The 21144-nt window shown below is 43.2% G+C and overlaps 1 protein-coding gene and 1 pseudogene across 8 annotated transcripts in view; one reads left to right on the top strand and one right to left on the bottom strand.

The window, feature by feature from the left end:
• DGKH (diacylglycerol kinase eta) overlaps positions 1-20847 on the bottom strand; it is a 203030-nt gene extending 182183 nt beyond the window's left edge. For 5 of the 8 annotated variants that reach the window (XM_045076632.1, XM_045076624.1, XM_045076631.1 and 2 more), the window contains exons 1-2: positions 20489-20765; positions 13516-13719 (exon numbers count right to left, since the gene is read on the bottom strand). In XM_045076632.1, the coding sequence (XP_044932567.1) occupies positions 13516-13719; positions 20489-20548 (264 nt within the window). In that variant the 5' untranslated portion in view covers positions 20549-20765. The other 3 variants (XM_045076628.1, XM_045076629.1, XM_045076626.1) reach the window with 3 other exon arrangements.
• Positions 8865-8989, top strand: LOC123391131 (annotated as a pseudogene).
• Positions 20848-21144: the final 297 nt, after the last annotated feature.

The following is a 21144-nucleotide window of genomic DNA, read 5'->3' as shown; positions in this document are numbered from 1 at the left end:
GGGTGACAGTGTTTATCTTCAATTCATGGTCACCTGCCTCAGGTGTGCCTAAAATGCCTCCTGATATTTACCCTGCATGCCTACTCCATTCTCCTATTCTCCTATTTAATTCTCCTATTACACACCTTTTCCTCTCTCCCAGATCTCTAAGATCCTCTCCCCCCATCTTATTCTCAGGGGATGATCTAGCTTCTTATTCCATGAAGAAAACTGAAATAATCAGAAAAGAGCTTCCCAAAAGCACCTCCTTCCGAATCTACTGCACCCTCCAGATAAATGATTCTGCATCCAGATCAGATTTGCATGAGATCCCATCCTGCCCCACATATTGGTGATGGAAGCATCAACTTCATCCTTCAGTGACCACCCCCCCAACATGGACGACTAACAGACAGACACATTTCCTTTGGGACCTAGAAAAACATTTTTTTCTCTGACAATAAAATTTTGTAAATGATCTTGTTGCTTTGGCTACCAGGAAGCTTGGGGACAAATTAATAAGTCATCTTTAACAATAGATAGATGGTAGATAGATAGATAGATAGGTAGATAGATAGGAAGGACACAGACACTCTGCTTTATAGACTAACCTACTAACATTCTTGGTCTCATAGTCCTATCTATATTTTACCTAAGCTTGATACACAATATTGAACATAAATCACTTCAAATGTTTTCAGAAATGTTGGGAAATAATAGTACATAGAAATAAATCAGGCAGGGGCACTTGGGTAGTTCAGTTGGTTAAGCGTCTACCTTTGGCTCAGGTCATAATCTCAGGTCATAATCTCCCTGCTCAGCGGGGAGCCTGCTTCTCCCTCTGCCCCTCTCCATGCTCCTGCTTTCTCTCTCTCTCTCTCAAATAAATAAATAAAATCTTTTTTAAAAAATTAAATAAATAGATAAATAAATCAGGCAGAGAAATAGGGGGGGAAAGGAACATTTCAGGTTGACGGAATATGACATGAAAACACGTGGAGATACAACAGTACCTGCCTTACTTTGGGAACAGAGAAAAGTTTGACAGTGACAGAAAACACAACTGGAATACCAGGGCCCTGACTCTGCCTGGTACGTTCCAACACCAGATATCTGCATAGTTCATGTCACTTCATTCAGATCTCTGTTCAAAATCACTTCACCCAAGAGAGTCCTTCCTGGACCTAGTCAACCCAAATACTATCCACACACACATATACCACACCCCATCACTCCCTCCCCCTTTACTCTGTCTTATTTTCCTTCATTATGCTTAGGAACATCTTCATACATTTGTTTATATGGGTATTAACTACTCCTTTGATAGAATGTAAGATCTAATAAGTAGGATTTTTTACGTTATTTTACTATCAAACTGAGAAAGACCTACTAAGCTATGCTAGACTTTATTCCGCTAGCAATGGGCAATGTCTAAGATTCATACAAAATCTGTTATGATCATATGTCCCTCTCTTAGAGAGAACTCTGGCAGTGGACCAAAAAGGAAATCCACTGCAAACATCGAAGTGATAAATTTTGCAGGTCTAATGAAGTTAGGGTAAGTAGCAATAGAAAAAAAAGGAAATGGATGAATTCACAACAAACACACCCAGTAGACAAAGGGACAGTATATCATCATAGATTGAAACCAGGCATCAGACCAGTCCCTGGAGAGCTGTGCAACCTCCAAGTTACTTTCTAATCCTTGGATTCCTCATTTCTAAAACGAATATAATAGTTATACCTACCTACTTAACAGCTTTGTTATGAAGATTAAATGAGGTAACATATAGCAAAACAGAACTGACTACACTTGGTGACTGCTGACTGAGCTCCATGAGGAAGGGGGCTGTGTTGCCTCATATGGAGCCCTGCCAGCCGCAGTAGACTCTGAATGCATTTTTATGGACAGCAAATGAGTTAATGAAGATGATCAGCAAGATAAACAGTCAAAGTTAACTACAAGGCAAATCCTTTAGGATATAAAAGTAGTGAAGCAAAATGTGCCTCGTAGGTGCGGTGACCGTGAACATACCTGTTGGGTTTGAGAATGTCAAGACTGAGATGGCTAGAGGTCTCTAACTAGAGTCAGCACTCGTAGGCAAAGGAGATACAGGTCCAGGTCTCAGGAAAGAACACAGGCTAGGCAAAGACTGGTACAGCTGGTAGGACAAGTCTAATCGAATCGATCACATTAACTAAGACAGAGGCAAACAGACTTAGAGTAAGAATCCTAGGAAACAAAAACATTTAGCATTAGCCAAAGGAGTCAGGGCTAGAGACGGACAGGCAGTAAAAAGCTAATAAGAAAGATAAGACAAATTCAAACCTTGAAAACAAAAGGGAAAGATGTGAGAAAAATGGTCAACAGCATCAAAACTGGCACAAAATACAGTTGAGTGAAAACTAAAAGGAGACCACCGGATTTTTTAGCAATTAGGTGGTAGTGACCTTTGCAAAAGACGTTGTCATAAAATGATTGGGGCAAAAGCCAGATTGTGTGCACTGAGGAGTAAATAGGACTTAAGGAGACAGGGAGAGTGTGGAAGAACATTCCAGGGTAAAGTAGACTTGGCCACAAAAGCACCTAAAAGCCTACCAGGCCAATTATTTCCACTATCAATTCTAAGTGGTCACTCATTCCTACTACAGGATTTTTTCATAAGACATGTATAACATAACATTACTCTAGAAACAAGACTAACCCTAGCTAAAATCATCACGTAGGGTAAGCTTACCCTCATTGCTCCTGCAATGTGAGTTTTCACACATCCATAAGGCCCTTTATGGTAGCAAAGACATTTTATTTTACTTTATTTTAAGATTTTATTTATTTATTTGACAGACAGAGATCACAAGTAGGCAGAAAAGCAGGCGGAGAGAGAGAGAAGGAAGCAGGCTCCCTGCTGAGCAGAGAGCCTGATGGGAGGCTCAATCCCAGGACCCTGAGATCATGACCTGAGCTTAAGGCAGAGGCTTTAACCCACTGAGCCACCCAGATGTGACATTTTATTTTTAATGATAAAATAATGGTCTATAGAACATAATAGTTTTATCAAGTCTTTTAAAAAGCCAACAAAGAACAGCAGTCTATATACCCTACTGATTAAGGTATTTAGGAAATACATGTATTGTGAATAATTGAGTTATCCAGATTTTATATCAATTTTCAAAAATAATTTTTTTAATTTTAAAAAATAATTATAAAAATCAAGGATATAGAAGCATATGGTGTATTTCTTTATCTTTCATTACCTACTTACCCTATGAGGCAAAAATCACTATATCCGTTCCGTAAATGAGAACCCTGGCCTTCACAGGAATGAACTATATTGGTCACAGTATGCTAACTGATACAGCAAACAATGCCCAAATCTCAGAGGCTTAACACAGTAAAGGTCTATTTCCTTCTAGTGTCACCATCCAATGTGACCAGTGAGGTTTAGGGACAGAAGCAAAGAGGCTCCATTCAAGGATCCAAGCTCCTCTCACTAGATAATCTACATCTAGATGGCAGGTGAGAGAAGAGACAAAACACAGAGTCCCATAAAACGCTTCAGAAGCCAAACAACAAACGTCACTCTCATCCATATTCCCCTGGCCTGAACTCAGTCACGTAACCCCACCTATCTGCAGGGGGAAATGAAGTCCAACAGAGGACCAGGAAGAACAGTAGAAATAGAACCTGATGGGCACAGCATTCTCTGTCACATTAAGTAACATGACTAAGGTCCCCTAGTAGGACCCGAAAGAGCCAAGATACAAACCCAATACTACTAACTCCTGAAAGGAACTTTGCTATCCTATCCCACTCAAGATGATTCATTTCACTGAACCCACCCCCCACTGTAGCATGTCTTCAAATGGCCACAACAACTCTTGGTTACAGTGTTATGTGTATTTTTTTTCATCCATCATTTATGGTCCGTCCTGCAATTCACTTTTACAAATCAATGGTTTCAGTCTTCTGAGGGGTGTATATACAGATATAAAATGCGGGGAGCCCTCCAAAGCCCATCCATGCTATGGAATGCATGAACCCCAAGCTAAGAACTCTTCTCTATAGTACCACTTTACTATTGACAATGTTTACCTAATTCCAACTTTCTCCCTGCTTCCCCTGACTCCCACCACCCCCAACTTCAGTCGCACTGATCCCTCTCCTTATCACAGCTTCTGTCTCTTGATCTTTGCATCTGCTGTTCCTTTTGCCTACATTGCTTTTCCCTCAGAAGTCCGTGATCCATTCCCTCAAGATCTTTGCTCAGATGTCACCTTCTCAGGAAGACCTTTCCCCTTCCAACCCCACCCCCACTCGTGTTTTTTTCTCTACAGCACTTCCCACCTCCTAATATGTGACACAGTTTACATATTTATGAGTTTATAACTTCTGCCTGTATTACAATGTGAACTCCAAGAAGGCAGAGGTTTTTGTCTATTTTGTTTATTGCTCAATCCCCAGCACCTATGAAGGTGCTTGGAAACACCATACATATCTTTTTGAATGAACTGAGGGGCAACAAAGGAATAAAAAAGAGAAGGAGCACCCGGGTCGATATAGGGGCCTGGAAATATCCTGGTTCTTACACTGGATTCAGGGCTGCTTGCTTTGCCATTCTGCTTCACAAATTACAGAGATATGTTCATATATGTAACATGCATATAACATGTTCACAGAACATTATAATTATATACTATGTTCATATAGCATCTATAATACACATTATATGTATTTATATATGTAAGCATATATAAAATTTATATTTATTATATATTAATGATATCTAACATTATATTATAACATTACTTTAATATTATATTTTTTTTTTTTTAGAGAGAGAGCAAGAATGATCATGGCCTAGGGAGAGGGAGAGAGAGAATCGGAAGCAGGCTCCACACTCAGTGCTGAGCCCAAAGCAGGGCTCAAACTCATGACCCTGAGACTATGACCTGAATCCGTAACTTAACTGACTGAGTCATCCACGCACCTCTGTTGTAACTTTAAAGTACTCTATGAGTTTACATAAGCAATCCAAATCAAAACAGTATGCCTGCTCAGGTATACAGCTTGGCAAAATTTCTCTTTTAAATAAAATAGGTAGATGGAGAAAATGGCACCCCAAATGTCATTTTCATCTCTTAACTAGTTAAAAATAAATTCTATGTATACCTTTTCCTCAACTGTGTTTTAATGGGCCACATGAAAAATTACCTTATATAATTCTTTTTAACACTATATCATGACCTTTTAAAAATAGCATCTTACCTTATGGAAGTGAAACTAACAGTTTTCTTTGAAAACCTACTTGAAGAGTTAGCTACCTAAAAGCATTTCTTCTAACTTAGTCCTTCTAAAGATGTTTTTCAAAGTGATTCCACGATTTTGCTAACAGGAATTAAAATCAGGAGAAATTTCAGCTGAAATGTTTTATTCAGAAATTTACTTTGCAAACACACACTCTTAAATGTGTCACAACAAATGTGGGATTCGGATGCAAAAAGACATTATAAAATCCATAACATTGGTGAGAGATATACTTACAGACTAAAAAGACGGATGAAGGGCAGGGCAGGAAGGAGGAGGAAGGGGTAGAGAGAGGAGAGAGGAGAAGGACAGGGACAGGGGAAGCGTGGAGTGGGGAAGGGAAGTGGAGACAGCCGGCCCCCATCCGTGCCTGTACCCTGTAGAGGTAAGGCTTCAAACCGAAACGCTGATGGAACTCCTGAAAAAAGGAGTCTGGAACCTACCATTGGGTCCACTGTGCCAGGGAATAATGGTAACAAGTCTCGCTTTTGAGTTCCAGCCTGCCATTTACTCAGCAGATACCAAACTGAGTCTTGGATTTATGATTTGTAAAATTTAGGTAATTTTGCAGAACTGTTACATAAGCTCCTGTTTATTCAGTTCATTCAGTTACAGAAACTGCTCTGTAAACAATAAAATGCTAAGTAGAAATGTATTTTAAAATTTCTGACATAAATGCCCCAAGCCTATACATAAAGATTTATTATAGTAAATCACATGTTGGTGGTCTGAAAAAGTCATGGGACTCAAACGGCACAGGGAGAAGGTTAGAAATTCCAACTCCATGCATGATAAAGTTAATCATATTTTTTTGGTATAAAACAAGAGCCTAATAGTCTTCCAAATATCCTCATAACAAAGAGCATGGGGAGGGGAGATTATTACCATATACGTTCATTTGAAAAAAAAAAAAAAAAAAAGACTACCTGAAGCAGAAACAACGAGCACTGAATCCTAAATTAAGACTGTTATCAATAACGGTTACTGGTCATTTTAAGCCACTTAACCAAATCAAAAATATAAGTGTTCCAAGTGACTAAATATTCATGGAGAAATATACGCGATACCCAGCAAAACCACACAAATTTGCCAAGGGAAAATAATGTACTAACATGTTACGGCCTTTTTTGAAGGTCTGTTCTTAGATGTAAAACAAACTCTCTTTAATTAAAACCTTTGCTTATAAACACATTTCCTGAGTAAGGAAAGCCTAACACATCCAATAGGAGTGAAACCCTGTCCCCTGGAAACAGAAAGGAGCCCTGGGTGGTTGACAATGGTCGTGTCATATAACCTTTTGTCACTCCTACCACAACAGCAAACATGCAACCTTAAACTAAGCAAGAGCTTTCTAAATTTAGATACTTTCAAATTAGGCATCTTCAGTTAGATGTAAAGGTTTAGTAAATTATTTATTGTGTCTCTTATCTTTAATAATGGAATATCATGTTTAACTTGTAATCAAAATGGAAAGAAAGCTGTTATACCATGTATTAACTGTACCAGGACTCAGAGTTTCCAGTCTATATTTAGTTCACATTAAAATGGAAGCAAAGACGCAAACCAAGCTAAAAATAAAATGTTCTACAAAGATGAGATTTTTAAATGGATTGAAATCTAGCTTTATTTGGTCCCTTAAATGCCGAGAGCATTGAGCAGCACCTTAACTTTGCAGTGCGTTGCAAACCAAACTGTACCGTTTTCCACCATCTAGAACAGGGGTCAGAAAACTATGGCCCGGGGCGCCTGGGTGGCTCAGTGGTTAAAGCCTCTGCCTTCGGCTCAGGTCATGATCCCAGGGTCCTGGGATGGAGCCTCACATCGATCGCTCAGCAGGGAGCCTGCCTCCTCCTCCTCTCTTTCTGCCTGCCTCTCTGCCTACTTGTGGTCTGTCTGTCAAATAAATAAAAATCTTAAAAAAAAAAAGAAAAGAAAAGAAAACTATGGCCCACCAGCCAAATGTATGGGCCATGTTCTGGCTACCTGATTTTTGTATAGCCCATCAGTTACGAAGGTTTTCACAAGTTCAAATGGCTTAAAAAAAAAAAAAAAAACCTATCAATATTATTTTATTCTCATTTCTTAACAATCTTCTGGCCATGTTTCTGCTTCTCCTCATATTTGGATCACTACCCCATCCAAAAATTCCATTCAGAATTATGGTTAAAAGTTTTGAGTAATAGTTTCTAATCTATTCTGTTTCGAATGTTGGTGTAAACTATCATGGCCCACTAATGGGCTCCCACCTACAATTTGAAAAATGCTGAGCATTTCTTCCCTAGACTACTCTAACTACAGTTACGGTGAAAGATAATGTTTTAGTTGCACCAACTGCATCTCATTAAGCAGGGAAAAATACAAATCAATATTTCCATATAGTGCCTTACCATAAAGGCACAAGAATTTATTTATACAACTTTCATGTTAAAGTAAAACCGAGGTACAAACTGAAGATTGTGATGACTATTTTGTTACTGTGCTTAAAGAAATGTCTTAACCCAGATATAATGTTGCAAAGTTCTGAATATCATTTAGGGGGTTAGGTATGTGTTACCTAAATTTAAAGACCCATAAAAAGAAAGACCCATCAGTATTCCAAATTAACTGTAAGAATACATAGAAATGCCAGATCAATGAGAGCACAGTAAACCTAATTAGGAGATATTTTTGACACATGAAGCTTTAAGACCTTGGCGGAGATGAGTCATTGTCAGAAAAAGTCAGAGATGGCTCCTTTGTTGATAGCACGTGGCTTACGATGGTTGAACAATCTCAGTCTGCAAATCTGACCGAGATTCCTCCAGCCAGTCCCTGTATTCATGGGCCAACAGTATCCATCGGGCAAAAAAAAGTGCACAAAACAAGCTTCTTTCACATTCATGTTCAAAACCAAGGTGGTCTGAGTTTATATTAATGCTGTTTCAGAAAGTCTTGTCCTTAACAAATATCTGCAAAATGTTCTCTAATGGTAAATCTGAATGTAAAATCAACCTCCTCCTTAAGATAGAACTAAGAATTAGGAATAAGAGCTAACAATAAGGAGAGAGGACGAGATGGAATGAAATATAGCTCCCATTGGCTTTCTCACATCGGCACCATTTCCACTTTTTTAAGTAAAGAATTTTTGTTTCCTTTGGGGAAACGGAGTCAGCCATAAAATTACCTACTGTTTAACACCCAAGTAGCTAGCTGAGACTACCTGAAATTCTACTTAGCTGATACAGAGAAAGGAAAAAGTGAAAAAAATAGTACACAGCAAGGGCAAAGAAACAAGAAAAAAATGAAAAGGAGAACAAAGAGTATACAAAGTGGGGATGTGAGGAGGATACTAAAATGTATGGGAGAATTTCATTATTAAATCAGATTAATTTTAAAAGCATGCCAGTCTTGGGGCTCCTGGGTGGCTCAGTGGGTTAAGCCTCTGCCTTTGGCTCAGGTCATGATCCCAGCATCCTGGGATCGAGCCCCATATCGGGCTCCCTGTTCGGCAGGAAGCCTGCTTCTTCCTCTCCCACTCCCCCTGCTTGTATTCCCTCTCTTGCTCTGTGTATCTCTGTCAAATAAATAAATAAATAAAATATTTAAAAAAAAAAAAAAGCATGCCAGTCTTATTTTTTACTTTAAAAGTCATCATAATTAGCCTGCTCGGTAGTATATGCAGCCTGTTGATTATATGGATTGCCCTAAGGGACCTTAGAGACAGCCCTTTGGGTGGATGCGGGGTCTGACCTCATGGCTATTTCCAATTTAGGTTGCAGGTAGGTATGCAGGGTACCTTTGGAAAGCCCCAGGGCACAATAGCCAGGGTCCACATTGGCCAAGTCATCATGTCCATCCGTACCAAGATGCAGAACAAGGAGCATGTCATTGAGGCCTTACACAGGGCCAAGTTCAAGTTCCCTGGCCGCCAGAAGAGCCACATCTCTAAGAAGTGGGGCTTTACTAAGTTCAATGTGGATTAATTTGAAGACATGGCTGAAAAGGGGCTTATCCCAGATGGCTGTGGGGTCAAATACATCCCTAACTATGATCCCTTGGACAAATGGAAGGCTCTGCACTCATGAGAACCTTGGCACTACCCCCTCCCGTCAAATTCATGCCCACCAATAAATCCAACTTCCCGTCAAAAAAATAAAAATAAATAAATAAAGTCATCATCTCCACTGCAAAACAAATAAACAAAACTGAGATTAGTGTTGTCCTAAAATAACCATAGAGAACTTCCACAGAGAAGGTCCATAAAGAATGAGGTAATTAAATGATAATCTATCATGTTAGGCCGAACCATATGAAATTTCCCACATTCAACCACTTCTTCCCAGCTTTGTGGAGATATAATTGACAAACAAAATTATATTTAAAGTATACAATGTAATAATTTGATAGACATACATAATGTGAAATAATTACCACAATTAGGTTAATTAACATAACCAGCAAGCACCTCAATTAATGTGTGTGTGCTTGTGCTCGTGTTTAAGGATGCTTTAAATCTAGGGGTGCCTGGGAGGCTCAGTCAGTTAAGCATCTGACTCTTGATTTTGACTCAGGTCGTGATCTTAGGGTCATGAGATCAAGCCCCAAGTTGGGCTCTGTGCCCAGTGGCGAGTCTGCTCAAGATTCTCTCTCCCTTCTCCCTCTGCCCCCCGCCCCCCGTTCTCTCTCTCTTTCCTCTCTCTCTCTTTCTAATAAATAAATAAACAAAATCTTCTTTAAAAAGTAGGAATGCTTAAGATCTATTCTCAGCAAATTTCAAGGATACAATACAGTATTGTTAGCTATAGTCACTATGCTGCCCATTAGATTCCCAGAACTTATTCATTCTAGAATTGAACGTTTGCACCTTTTCAACAACGTCTTCCCATTTCCCAGACCTCCCAGGCCCTTGGCCATTTTTGACCTACTCTTGACCATTTCTGACCTACTGACCTCACAAATTCATGTAGTTCAACCTACCATAATGGAATACTTCCCCACCATTAAAAAGAATGAGGTAGATGTGTACACACCATTAGGGAAATGATGATATTCAAACTCCAAACAAGACACAGCATTGTGCACAGAATGTTCCCACTTGTACTTTTTAAAGAAACATATGTACATTCATAGACATTTTCTGGAAGTATACCAAGAAAAATGCCAACAATTGCCTCTGCGATGGAGACTAGAAGGTCTGGAGTGAGAGGGAGATTTGACTTTTCACAGAATACCCTCCCATCACTGAATAGCCTCTCACACTGTTCAATATCTTATTACGGGCGCACGATACTTATTTGAGTTAAGAAGTACCTGGATACTCTCCACATGCCACAATTAATTTAAGATTATTCAAATTATTTAAAACACAAACCAGCATTTACAACAAAGAACACTTTAAATAAGGTAATTACTTTGGTGGCCTTTTTAATCCCAAACCTTAAACTAACCAGACAACTTCATGATCATAAGGCTCTTAAAGGAAACCAAAATAAATAACATGTTTTAATAATACCTATATATATGAAGCATTATATGTAACTGTATAATATATACATTATTCAGTTAATAAATATTTTTATTTCTTTTTTAAAGATTTATTTATTTATTTAGAGAGCATGCGTGCATGAGCAGGGTAGGAGCAAAGGAAGAAGGAGAGAGAGAATCTCCAGCAGACTCCGTACTGAGTGCTGAGCCCTACACAGGGCTGGATCTCATGACCCTGAGATCACATCCCATCTCATGACCCTGAGATCACTTCCACATTGAGTGCAAATCAAGAGCCAGAGGCTTAACCAACTGAGCCACCTAAGCGTCCAAGAACTGCTTTCTGTCTCAAAACCCACTAGCTCTTGGGCTAGTCCTGGTCTCATTCTCCTCTAGACATCTGTGGAGATGATCAAGCAAGCACAGTCTTTTTCTAAAAGATCTTCTCCCTTAACTCTTACCTGGACCATAATTGAACCGGTAATAAATTTAGGAAATTTAATACAGGCTAGGAACCAGTATTGTATTTAGCAGTTCTCACTTTATTAATCCTCTTACTGCACTAGCTCTCTTCCCTGAGAATCAATATGTGTGATAAAGAGATGTAACTGATGAAATCTGTAGCATATATATACAGTCTGGATGGAGGTGGGAGGGGCACACAGAAAGGCTGAGGCTCACCCGACTCAGGAGTTTTAGGCCTGGATCTCAGCTGTTCATGTATGAAAATGCTGATGAAGTTACATGCACTTGTATGAGTTAGTATAAAATGCAGGACTTCTGAAATTCAATACATCTTGTGAAATTTAAGAAATATTTCATTTAATGATCACTATCTCTAATCATGGGGGAAAAAAACCTGTGCTAAATATTTTTATTAGAAAGCTAAATGGAAAACCAATAATAAATGAACTTTAAAAATTTATTCTTAGTCTTAAAAACATGCCTTACCCCAAACCATAGATAATATAAAATTTAAAATATATAAACTTAGCTATTACCATGAATTCATGAGACCTACAAATTTTAATTGTACCCCCTCAAATTTGTTCTTTAAGTTAATTCAAATTAGAGCCATCTCCAAATTTTCTTTCAAGCATTATAAATGTACTGGTAAATTTTGATACGTTTTGCATGGAATTTTAACCATTGCATAAGAATCTAAAAATTATGCCACTTTTTAAACCTGCCATTTTGTTCACTAGTAACACAGTTTCATGAACTTTTTTAAAATTGAGATTTCAGATGTTAAAGGCACTGTTAGAAAGTCACTATCTTGGGGTGCTTGGGTGGCTCAGTGGGTTGAGCCGCTGCCTTCAGCTCAGGTCAGGATCTCAGGGTCCTGGGATCCAGTCCCACCTCTGGCTCTCTGCTCAGCGGGGAGCCTGCTTCCTCCTCTCTCTCTCTCTCTCTGCCTGCCTCTCTGCCTACTTGTGATCTCTCTGTCAAATAAATAAATAAAATCTTTAAAAAAAAAGAAAGTCACTATCTTGTTTAGCCTTAATCTTCTAAAAACATATTAAATCCAAATCCTTAAGTTATCACAGTTTTTATTAAATGAAAAAATGTCACTATTAAAATTAGTTACAGTGGGCAGTTAAAAAAATGACAGAAGCAATCTTTGACTCTTTGCTAAGGGCATCTTGTTACCACTTGCATGGGCTTACCTCTATTTATTCTAGAAAATAAGGATACAGGCTAAAAAAAAATGATTTCATAAACATGTAATAAAAGTTCTACTCTCATAGGAGTCCATTGATCTTAAAAAACGAATTCTCATAAAACTAAGTATAAAATTAACTTTTACAGATTTACTTTTAATGAGAGCACACAAGCCCAGTAATTTCATTGGCTCTCTTCAAATAACCTCCTTAAAGTACCCCAGTGATTAACAGACTTCAAAAGTACGATGTGTTTTAAAGTACTATGAAAACTTTAAAATATAAATAACCCTTCAGTGTGGTAAGCATTTCCTACGTATATGCCCAAGATCTATTTAAAACTCTTCAACTTTGAGCTCTCAAAAGCATCGGCTACAGACACACGAGTAACAGCACATATTACACAAGGCGGTTAATCTTCGTTAAGATAACCGTGGCTGTTAAGATCTGAACCCCGCGCTGAGCAGGAACCCACTACTCAAAAGCCTGGCTTGCTGATGTGTCACGCAGGGTGTTCAACCGCCAGCATCATTTACACAGGCGTCGCGCCTGCACTTCTGCCTTCCAAATGGCAGCGGGAGGTAAGGCGGCTGTCTGCTGTCACTTCCCCACCCATCCTTTCAGAGTGGTCCTGGGGAGGAGACAGCTGCTGCCCACGGGAAGGGAAGGGGGGGGGGCGCGTTTTGCATCTCTGGCTGGTCGGCCTGCACCGGGCTCCCTATGCAAGGCACATACTCCACCCAACCACCGCACTCCGGGAGGACAAAAAAATAAAACAGTCCTTTTAAGTTCCCTGGGTGGGAACTCTCCAGAGCGCTTCAACATTTTCCCACGCTCCCGCCGAGCCGATCGTTCCCTGCTCCCCCAACGCAGCCGCCAGCCCCCGGGAGCCCACCCTGGCGGCCTCCCGTGCCGGCCCGGGAATCCCTTCCGGCCGCGCGGCGGTCCAGCTCCCGCCGGCCCCGCCCCCGGGTCAGGCCCCGCCCTCACCTTGCGCCCCACGTTCCCGGGATCTCCGGCGCGCGCTCCGAGCACCCCAGGCGCCCTCGCTCCTCTTCCCCGCCCCGAAGCCTCCCGCCTTCCGCGCTGCCCGAGGGCTCGCCTCACCTTGGTCCGGATCTGCCCCGAGGTGGACACTTTGCGGATCAGTTTCTGGGGTCCCTCTTGCTCCGCTTCGCTGTCAGAGGAATCGTCTCCGGGCCCCGCCGACGCAGCGGCGGGGGTGACCGCAGCGCCGGCCCCGGCGGCCGCTCCTCCCGCGGCGCCCGGAGGGTGGTGCTGACCGCTGGCCCCGGCCATCCTTTCCGACTCCTGTGGGGACACAGCACCGCCCGGCGGGGGCGGCAGCGGCGGTCAGTGGGTGCGCTCGGTCCGAGCCGGGCCCAGAGCCCCGCGCCGGGCCGCAGCCGCCATCTTCCGCTCCCCCAGCCGCCCCCGCAGGCGAAGGGGCGCGGGGCATCAGACGCCCTCCCAGCCGCGGCCCTCCAAGCCCCTCTACCCAGCTCCAGAGCAGCGAGGGCAGTGGGGCACAGGAGACGCGGACCCCCGCCCGCTTGGGACCCCTGTGTGCCCAGCCTCGGGATGTCACGGGGTTCCTGACCCAGAATACGACCTGCATGGGTAGAGAGGATGGGAGTGACAGAGGGACCGGGGCGACCTACTACTTCCCCCGGGAGCCTGGGGTCCCTAGGATGGACCGGGGGGATAGGGGGTGGGCAGGAAACCTCCGCAGCCCAGCCGCGCCAGTCGGGCAGGGGCTAAGCTCCCTCCCTTGGCTCACAGGGCAAGGACGGCCCCTGGAGTAGAAAGGGAACCTACAGCTTCCTCCCGGCTCCCTTGGGTACACCCTGCCACCCCCAGACCTAGAATCTCTCCAGAACCTTGGGCCTCGCCGCACAGTTCCCACTGAATCAAAGCAGTTCCGCCTCCCCAGATGGCTGGGCGCTGCCCCTCGTCTGTCTCACGACCCCTCAGCGCATCTCGGCAGAACCATACCTCTCCCGCCTCTGCCTCGGGGTTTGGGTCCTCTCAGCAATCCCGACCGCGGCGCTTAGTTTCTGGCCCACCCCCACCTCCATCCGGCGCACACGGAAGAGAAGAGCATTTTCCGGGAGGTTCCACTCCGCTCCGAGAACTTTTCGTTCAGAAAGAGCGATCCCTTTGGCTAACAGGAAACTGGGAAGGGCGTGGAGAGAGCGCAGAAACAAGAGAGTACACACGGCCCGAGACCACAGAATGCAAAATAAATGTCTAAACTGAAGCGCCCGCCGAGACTGCCTGGAAGAAAACAATGCACCGAGACCATGTGAACACCCTTGCCCGAGCACGAAAACACTGGAGGTCCTGGGAGAGCCACTCCCTAACCCGGACCAGAGCGGGAGGAAATGCGATCAACAGGCTGCGGCCACCGCTCACAACTCGTCCCAAGCGAGAGGGCTAAGCCGGCACTTGGAAACAGCAGCCTCACGGCGGGGTGTGCACGCTGAGCGCCAAAGAACCCATGTAGGTGTGGGAGGGCTTGGGGGAGAAGATACTAAGATGACAGATTCCTCTTGTCATCCACGGAGAACTCTAAACTTAGCTGTGTTTTTAAGTAGGGCAAAAAGTCCCCGCCAGACAGTGGAGACTCTTCACACTTCAGTAAAGCACTTAATCTCTTCTGCGTGTTCGTGTCCTTCAGTCCCCGTTCCTAGTTTTTCAGTTGATATGACCTTCTACTTTTTCAGCTGACATGACCTTTAAGGGTCCTCCAAACTAGCATTCTATTGGAGTTTTGTTTCTTTTCAGTTGTAATCTTACTCTCAACACTAATTTGATTGCTATGTCAAAATTAACAGTTCGAAGAGGTTAGACGAAACAATATTCAATCCCGATACTATATATCCACATTGCTGATTAAAATGTAAAATGTGCCTGTTTGAATCTTCAAAGACAGGAGATTGCTGCCTTGAAATACTAACTGATGGAAGCTACTTCTCCAGCTTCTGTTGTCCTCTTTAGGAAGGTAAGGAGCTAGGCAAATTAAACTTTTAAGAGCCCTTGTGGTTTTGTAAATATGTGATTCTAGATCTACATAGAACATATTGTTGTGACGGGAATTCTTTAAGAGAAAAATAACCAAAGTAATGGCCTTCAGCCCAACCTAACTGTCTGGTCACTGATGAGTCCAATGGTTTGTCAGTGTAGATAAGAACACTTAGCAAAGGGCCTTTTGAAAGAATAAACCCAGTTCAGACCTCTCCTTTAATGATGGTGAGGCCCTAATCATGAGTTAGGACCAAAGTCAAAATCAGGTGATCACTATGCTAATATTCTATTCACTTCAGCACACCATGCAACAAAAGTTAGTTTGTCAATTATTATGTTTGTATTCACACTTTAGGCTTTCAAATTTTATATAGTTACATGTTCCTGAGTCCAGATAGAGTGATTAAACTGAAACACATTGTTGAACACCCATGCCCATCCTGAGATCTGAAGAAGAGGGCTGAATACATTTCTCATTCTGATTCAGACACTAACTGCTGAAAGATACCTTAGAAGTGTTTCATGTGCAAGAGCTGGGCAATTAATACCTCAAAGTGAAGGTATTTATACTCCATTAAAAACTTAACCTCAGTTGTACCTGCTCTTCAAAGACTCCTATAACGAGTTCTAAAACTTGGTTGTGACTTTGAAAGCACAGCCAGTCTTAGCCTACTCATGCTAAATAAATTATCCCTGCTCTACAGTTTCCCTAGCACATAGAATGCTCAGAGTGAAAACAGTGTGTAGGCAAATGAAGGAATGTCACTTCATTTCCCTCAAAAGGCAGTTCATGAAAACCCTCTTTTCTTTAATTACCTCTTCTGAGGAGACTGTTTCAAGTAATACCTAATGTAAAGTACCTGATCCATTAGATTCTTTTCAGTTATCTGTAAATTAGAAGTTTCCAGAATGAATATCCAATCTGTATATCGTATACCTGCAATGCACTTCATTTCTGCTAAAAATATAATAGCAATGTCAAGAGCGCCATATTTTCAACCATTTTAATGTAGCTCAGAATGGCAACTGAAACAAATTTCAAATATGTGGCATATTACATTATTTCTTCAATTTACAAGATTCCCTTGACTTTTACCTTACTTGATGTTTTTAGACTTTATTCAAATAATTTCTTAGAGGAGTCTTATGTATTTATTACAGTTACTCTGAAATCTTTGTTTGGTACATAACATATCACAAACACGCTATTAAAAAGTTGGACATAAGCCATGGAAACACTGGATTTGGGATGAAATGGAAATAGGAGCTACCACTAAATTAGGTTTCTACTTTATAGGGCTTTCTGCCCCATTTAAAGAAGGAAAAATTATTACTCTGAAGATGTATAAATCACAGCCAATTCTCATTCTGATACCAACTTTGTGAATATTAGCATTCACATATTCACATGGATATTTTAAATTATAGTCTTCTTATTGATCATTACCTATAACACAAAAGTTTAATATCCATTTGCAACCTTTAAGTCCCTTATGGTCTATGCTTTTATGTTAAACACTATATCACAAATACGTAGAACTCTATACTTGTGTACTGAAAAACCCAAGTTGGACTTTCAAACAGTAACATTCTAGGACTCATACTCCTAGTCAATGGGAACCATGCAAAGAACACTGCAGGCTGAATAAGTACAGGTCTGCTTTCATTCAAACTTTATAACTACTTCCACAATATACTATCTGTTATATATTTGAAATTCAACATTCAAAACTTTACTCCATCAAAATTTTCTGGGTTGTTACTTGAATAAGAGATTTTAGATTCATCATGATAGCAGCTACATGTACCTAGGGGCATCCCTGTACCTGAGGCAAAAAACCTTGTGTCATCTAGGCCTAATGCACAAATATGCTTGTAACCTATCATTTATATTTTGGCCCCTTTTCCTTTGAAAATCCTCCCTTGTTAATTTTCTATTAGTTTTGAATCATTCCATCAAAGCCAAGTAGATAAAAACCATATGGAAATAAAAAACAAGTTTTAGTAAGTAAAATGCACCCTAATGTCCTAGTGTCACTGTCTGAGGTCTGCTTTGTAAATACTCCCACAGTTTCTGAGTTTTGGCTGGAATTCAAGCTACCCATCTCCCCACCCCTACCCTAGGACATCATCTATGAGTAAGGGTTATTTCCCTAAATGTCTTCCCTCCCACCACCAAAATATTTTTGTATTGATTAGGAATTTAGGTAATGCCTCTCTGCCCACGGATTTGATTACATCCCAAAGCTAGTATTAAGGAAAATACACAGAAGCCCGAATGCTAACATTTATCTTCTTCTAGGCCTGATGCCCTAGCTGGAGTAATGATAAGACTAACTGTTTATTTAAATGCCCTCACTTAACTCAATAACTTCATTTTATCTCCAAATACAAAGAATGTCATGAAGCCCGGTAGCTGACCCTCAGCTCCAGACATGGGTACATTGCAAGCCAGAAGTTCTGTTCTCTTTACTACTATTCAGCATCTGTTCCTGAGATTATGTTTACTCATCTGTCTGAACAGTTCTAGGTAGAATCGTATCATCATGTTTTAGGTTTCATCAAAAAAAGAACAAAGAGAATAAATCCTTATAGGTATGTCTTTATACACAATAAGGAATAATTCAGGGTCTATGTGTTGTGAATATTTCCTATTCAATATTAAATATTCTTATTATAAATATAAAGGAGTATACTTTTATGGTAAAGTATTAAAATTGTTGATATTTGAAATGAGACAGTAGATTTTCAATAACTGCCAAATGGACTCCTAGTCAAAGCAGATGTTCTTAGCCCATGGTCTTTGAGGGTCCACCAACTGGGCTTCAGGAATTCTGACCCGCCTGAAATTTTATTATTATTCTTATATGCGTGTTGCATAGATACGTTGTGTGGAGAGACGCCATAGCTTTGGTTAGATTCTTTAACCCACTGAGCCACCCAGGTGCCCCAACTCTGGTTAGATTCTTAAAGGGCTCATTGACCCAAGATAAGTTCAGAATTCCTGATTTTGATGGATTTTGTGTCCTTTCAAAACATGTTTAGACAAAGCTGATATTTCCTCCCTCCGATTCAAATACTTAAATTAACATTTAAGCATTCTCCCCCCCCCCCAATTTATCACCCTGTTTCTTGTCTATGCCACTTTTCAGTAACTTGGGTTACATTTTTTTAAGGAACTTAAATGAGAATTCTTAGAATTAGACATACCCATATGACCACAGGTTTGCAAATAAAATCACTTGGTCAAAGTATCATTTTGTGCCACATACATGAGATCTCTGAAGATTTTTTTTTTTAACTGTCTGAATTTCAACTCTTAACATATGAAACAAGGCATTCTGTTAAGAATGTATGCTCTGTGAAGATGCAAGGATTCGTGTTTGGGTTAACTGCTATATCCAAAAGTCCTGGAACACAGTAGGTGAGGGATAAAATCTCTGTGGAGTGAATAAAAAGGCCTTCAGTGTTTAAAGAAAATAAAACCAATTTTTTTAAGGAGAGTTCTGCAGTCTGGAGAAAGCATCACAGTTCATTCACACATTTCTGTTAGGGCTCTGGTTTTAAAGGCAAATAAACGAGCACTTTCATTTTTGTCACCTGAAGTAAGGCAACATTAAACTTTTTCTCTATTTTTCTAGGCATGAAGTAGTTCTGCAAAATACTATATAACAGGGCATTTTTCACTGTGATTGGTGTTGGCTTAAAGCATCTGGGTTCAAAAGGGACTTCATATAGGAACGTTTAAAGCTTAAAAAAAAAAAAAAGTAACAAAACCAGGTCAATGAATTTAGTTCTCCGTGATCTTTGATTTAAACTTCAAAACAGAATTGTAGTTTTAGTTTCAAGAACAATTTAATCCCCAGTGATAACCACAATAGAAGAAATAGGAGCAGATGGGCAACCTAACAACATGTTCAAATTTGCAAAAGCAAAGACAGCTGCAGATACAGATGGGTCAGAGTCCAAGGACACTTTTGAAAGGTCGGGAAACAAGAGGCAGAGAAATGCATTTGGGCAAAGGAGCCTAGAGTGTACCTACTCGAAAAGAAAAAGGAGAACCAAGCCTGACACCTGACCTAGAAACTCTTAACAGGCAGAGGGCCAGTCTGAGCAGACACGCAGAGTCCCTGGGAAAAGAACATCCGAACATGTTGAACAGAACACGGGTGAGGCCAGAAATTTTGGACGAGGGTTTCCAGACAGGTTCAAGAATTTCAACCAGGACGGAGTAGCAAACATCGAGGCAGGGCGTGGAGAGCCAAAATTCGATGCCAAGGAAAAGGCAGCCCACACGGGATTACAGAGCTCTGAGTGAGACGGGGATTCCGGGGTAGAATCCCTGGAGGGATGTGAGATGGTTCTGACTGTCTGAGTTGGAAGAGAGAAGGAAGTTGGAGGAGTTTGAGGGAACAAATCCAAAGCCCCCCGATCTCTTCCTCCTTATCCTCACACACGCAAAACACACGCACACGCTCCTCTCGGTCCCTGAAATGACCCAGCCTCTGGGTGGCATGTGCATGAGATCGAGGTTAGCTCCCCGCTTCATCCCGGGCAAAACCCTTGAACCCCCGGGCCGTAGCCGCTAGCAGGAGGCGTGGCTCCAGGGTCCCAGCCGCCAGCAGCCTGTGGTCGCCGCGGTCCTTGGGAACCTGTGCGCCCAGGTGCCTGCCAGGGCGCGGTCTCGGGAGGCTAGAGCTGTCTCCTCCTAGCCCGCACGCTGCCCCCAGAGTCAGGGATTCTCCTCTCCCTCCTCCTACCCTCCGTGCTCTAAAATCAAGTCAAAAGTTGAGGAGTCGATGAAGCAAAGGAAACGGTCCTCCGAGGGCCGTCGTCAGCGGTTCACCAGCGGCCCCTCCGGGAGCGCCTCGGCTGGCCGGACAAAGGCGCTCCGGGCGGCGCGCGAGGAGGAGCCCGGGCGGCGGAGGAAGCGCTGCCCCGGCTGGGAAGCAGCTGGGGACCTCATCCCGGGCCATTTCCTGAACGGAACCCGGCCCGGGCGGGGGGGAGCAGAGGAGAAGTGGGAGGGGGTGGGCGCGGGCGCTGTACCCACCGGTTCCTCCCAGGCCGGGCTGCGGGCGCCGGGCGCGGGGCGCACGTGCTGCGGCTCCATCGCGCCGCCCGCGCCCGCCGGCCCCCCGGGCGCGGGGACCCGGGCCCCCGCCGCCGCAGCCGGGGCCGCTGGATGCGCTTCCCTCGCCGCGGTCCTCTCGGCCGCCGCCGCCGCCGCCCCGGCTCCTGCCCGGGGCCAGCCACCGGCCCTCCCGCCGTCTCCGGCTTCCGCCGCGCTGCGCTCTCCCGCCCCCGCGCCGGTCCCTTCCTCCTCCTCCTCCTCCACCTCCTCGTCCTCGGTCCAGCTCCGAGCGGTCCGCTCCCCGCCGCCGCTGCCACCGCCTCCCACGGCCACAGAATCCGCCCCTCGCTCCTTCCTCCGCCCCCGGCTCCCTCCCCTTTTCCTCCCCGCTTCCCGCCCCTCCCCCCGCCGCCCCCACCTCCCAGCGGGCGGCCCGGGACGCACGTGACCCCCCTGTCAGGCCTTATAAGGCGCGGAACCGAAAGCGGCCGCCGGGTGGTCACGGGCACCGGGCGGCCCGGCGGACGCGAGCAGGCAGGCGTTCCCGGGGACGGGCTGCCGGGAGCTCCGGGAGCAGCGGGGAAAGCCCGGGCTGGGCGGGTCGGCGCGCTGGCCACCCGAGTCCCGCGAGACGC

Source organism: Mustela putorius, unplaced genomic scaffold, assembly GCF_011764305.1.
Source record: "Mustela putorius furo isolate JIRA1106 unplaced genomic scaffold, ASM1176430v1.1 tig00000179_pilon_pilon_pilon, whole genome shotgun sequence".
Taxonomy (NCBI): Eukaryota; Metazoa; Chordata; class Mammalia; order Carnivora; family Mustelidae; genus Mustela; species Mustela putorius.
This window is presented reverse-complemented; position numbering and strand designations above follow the sequence as displayed.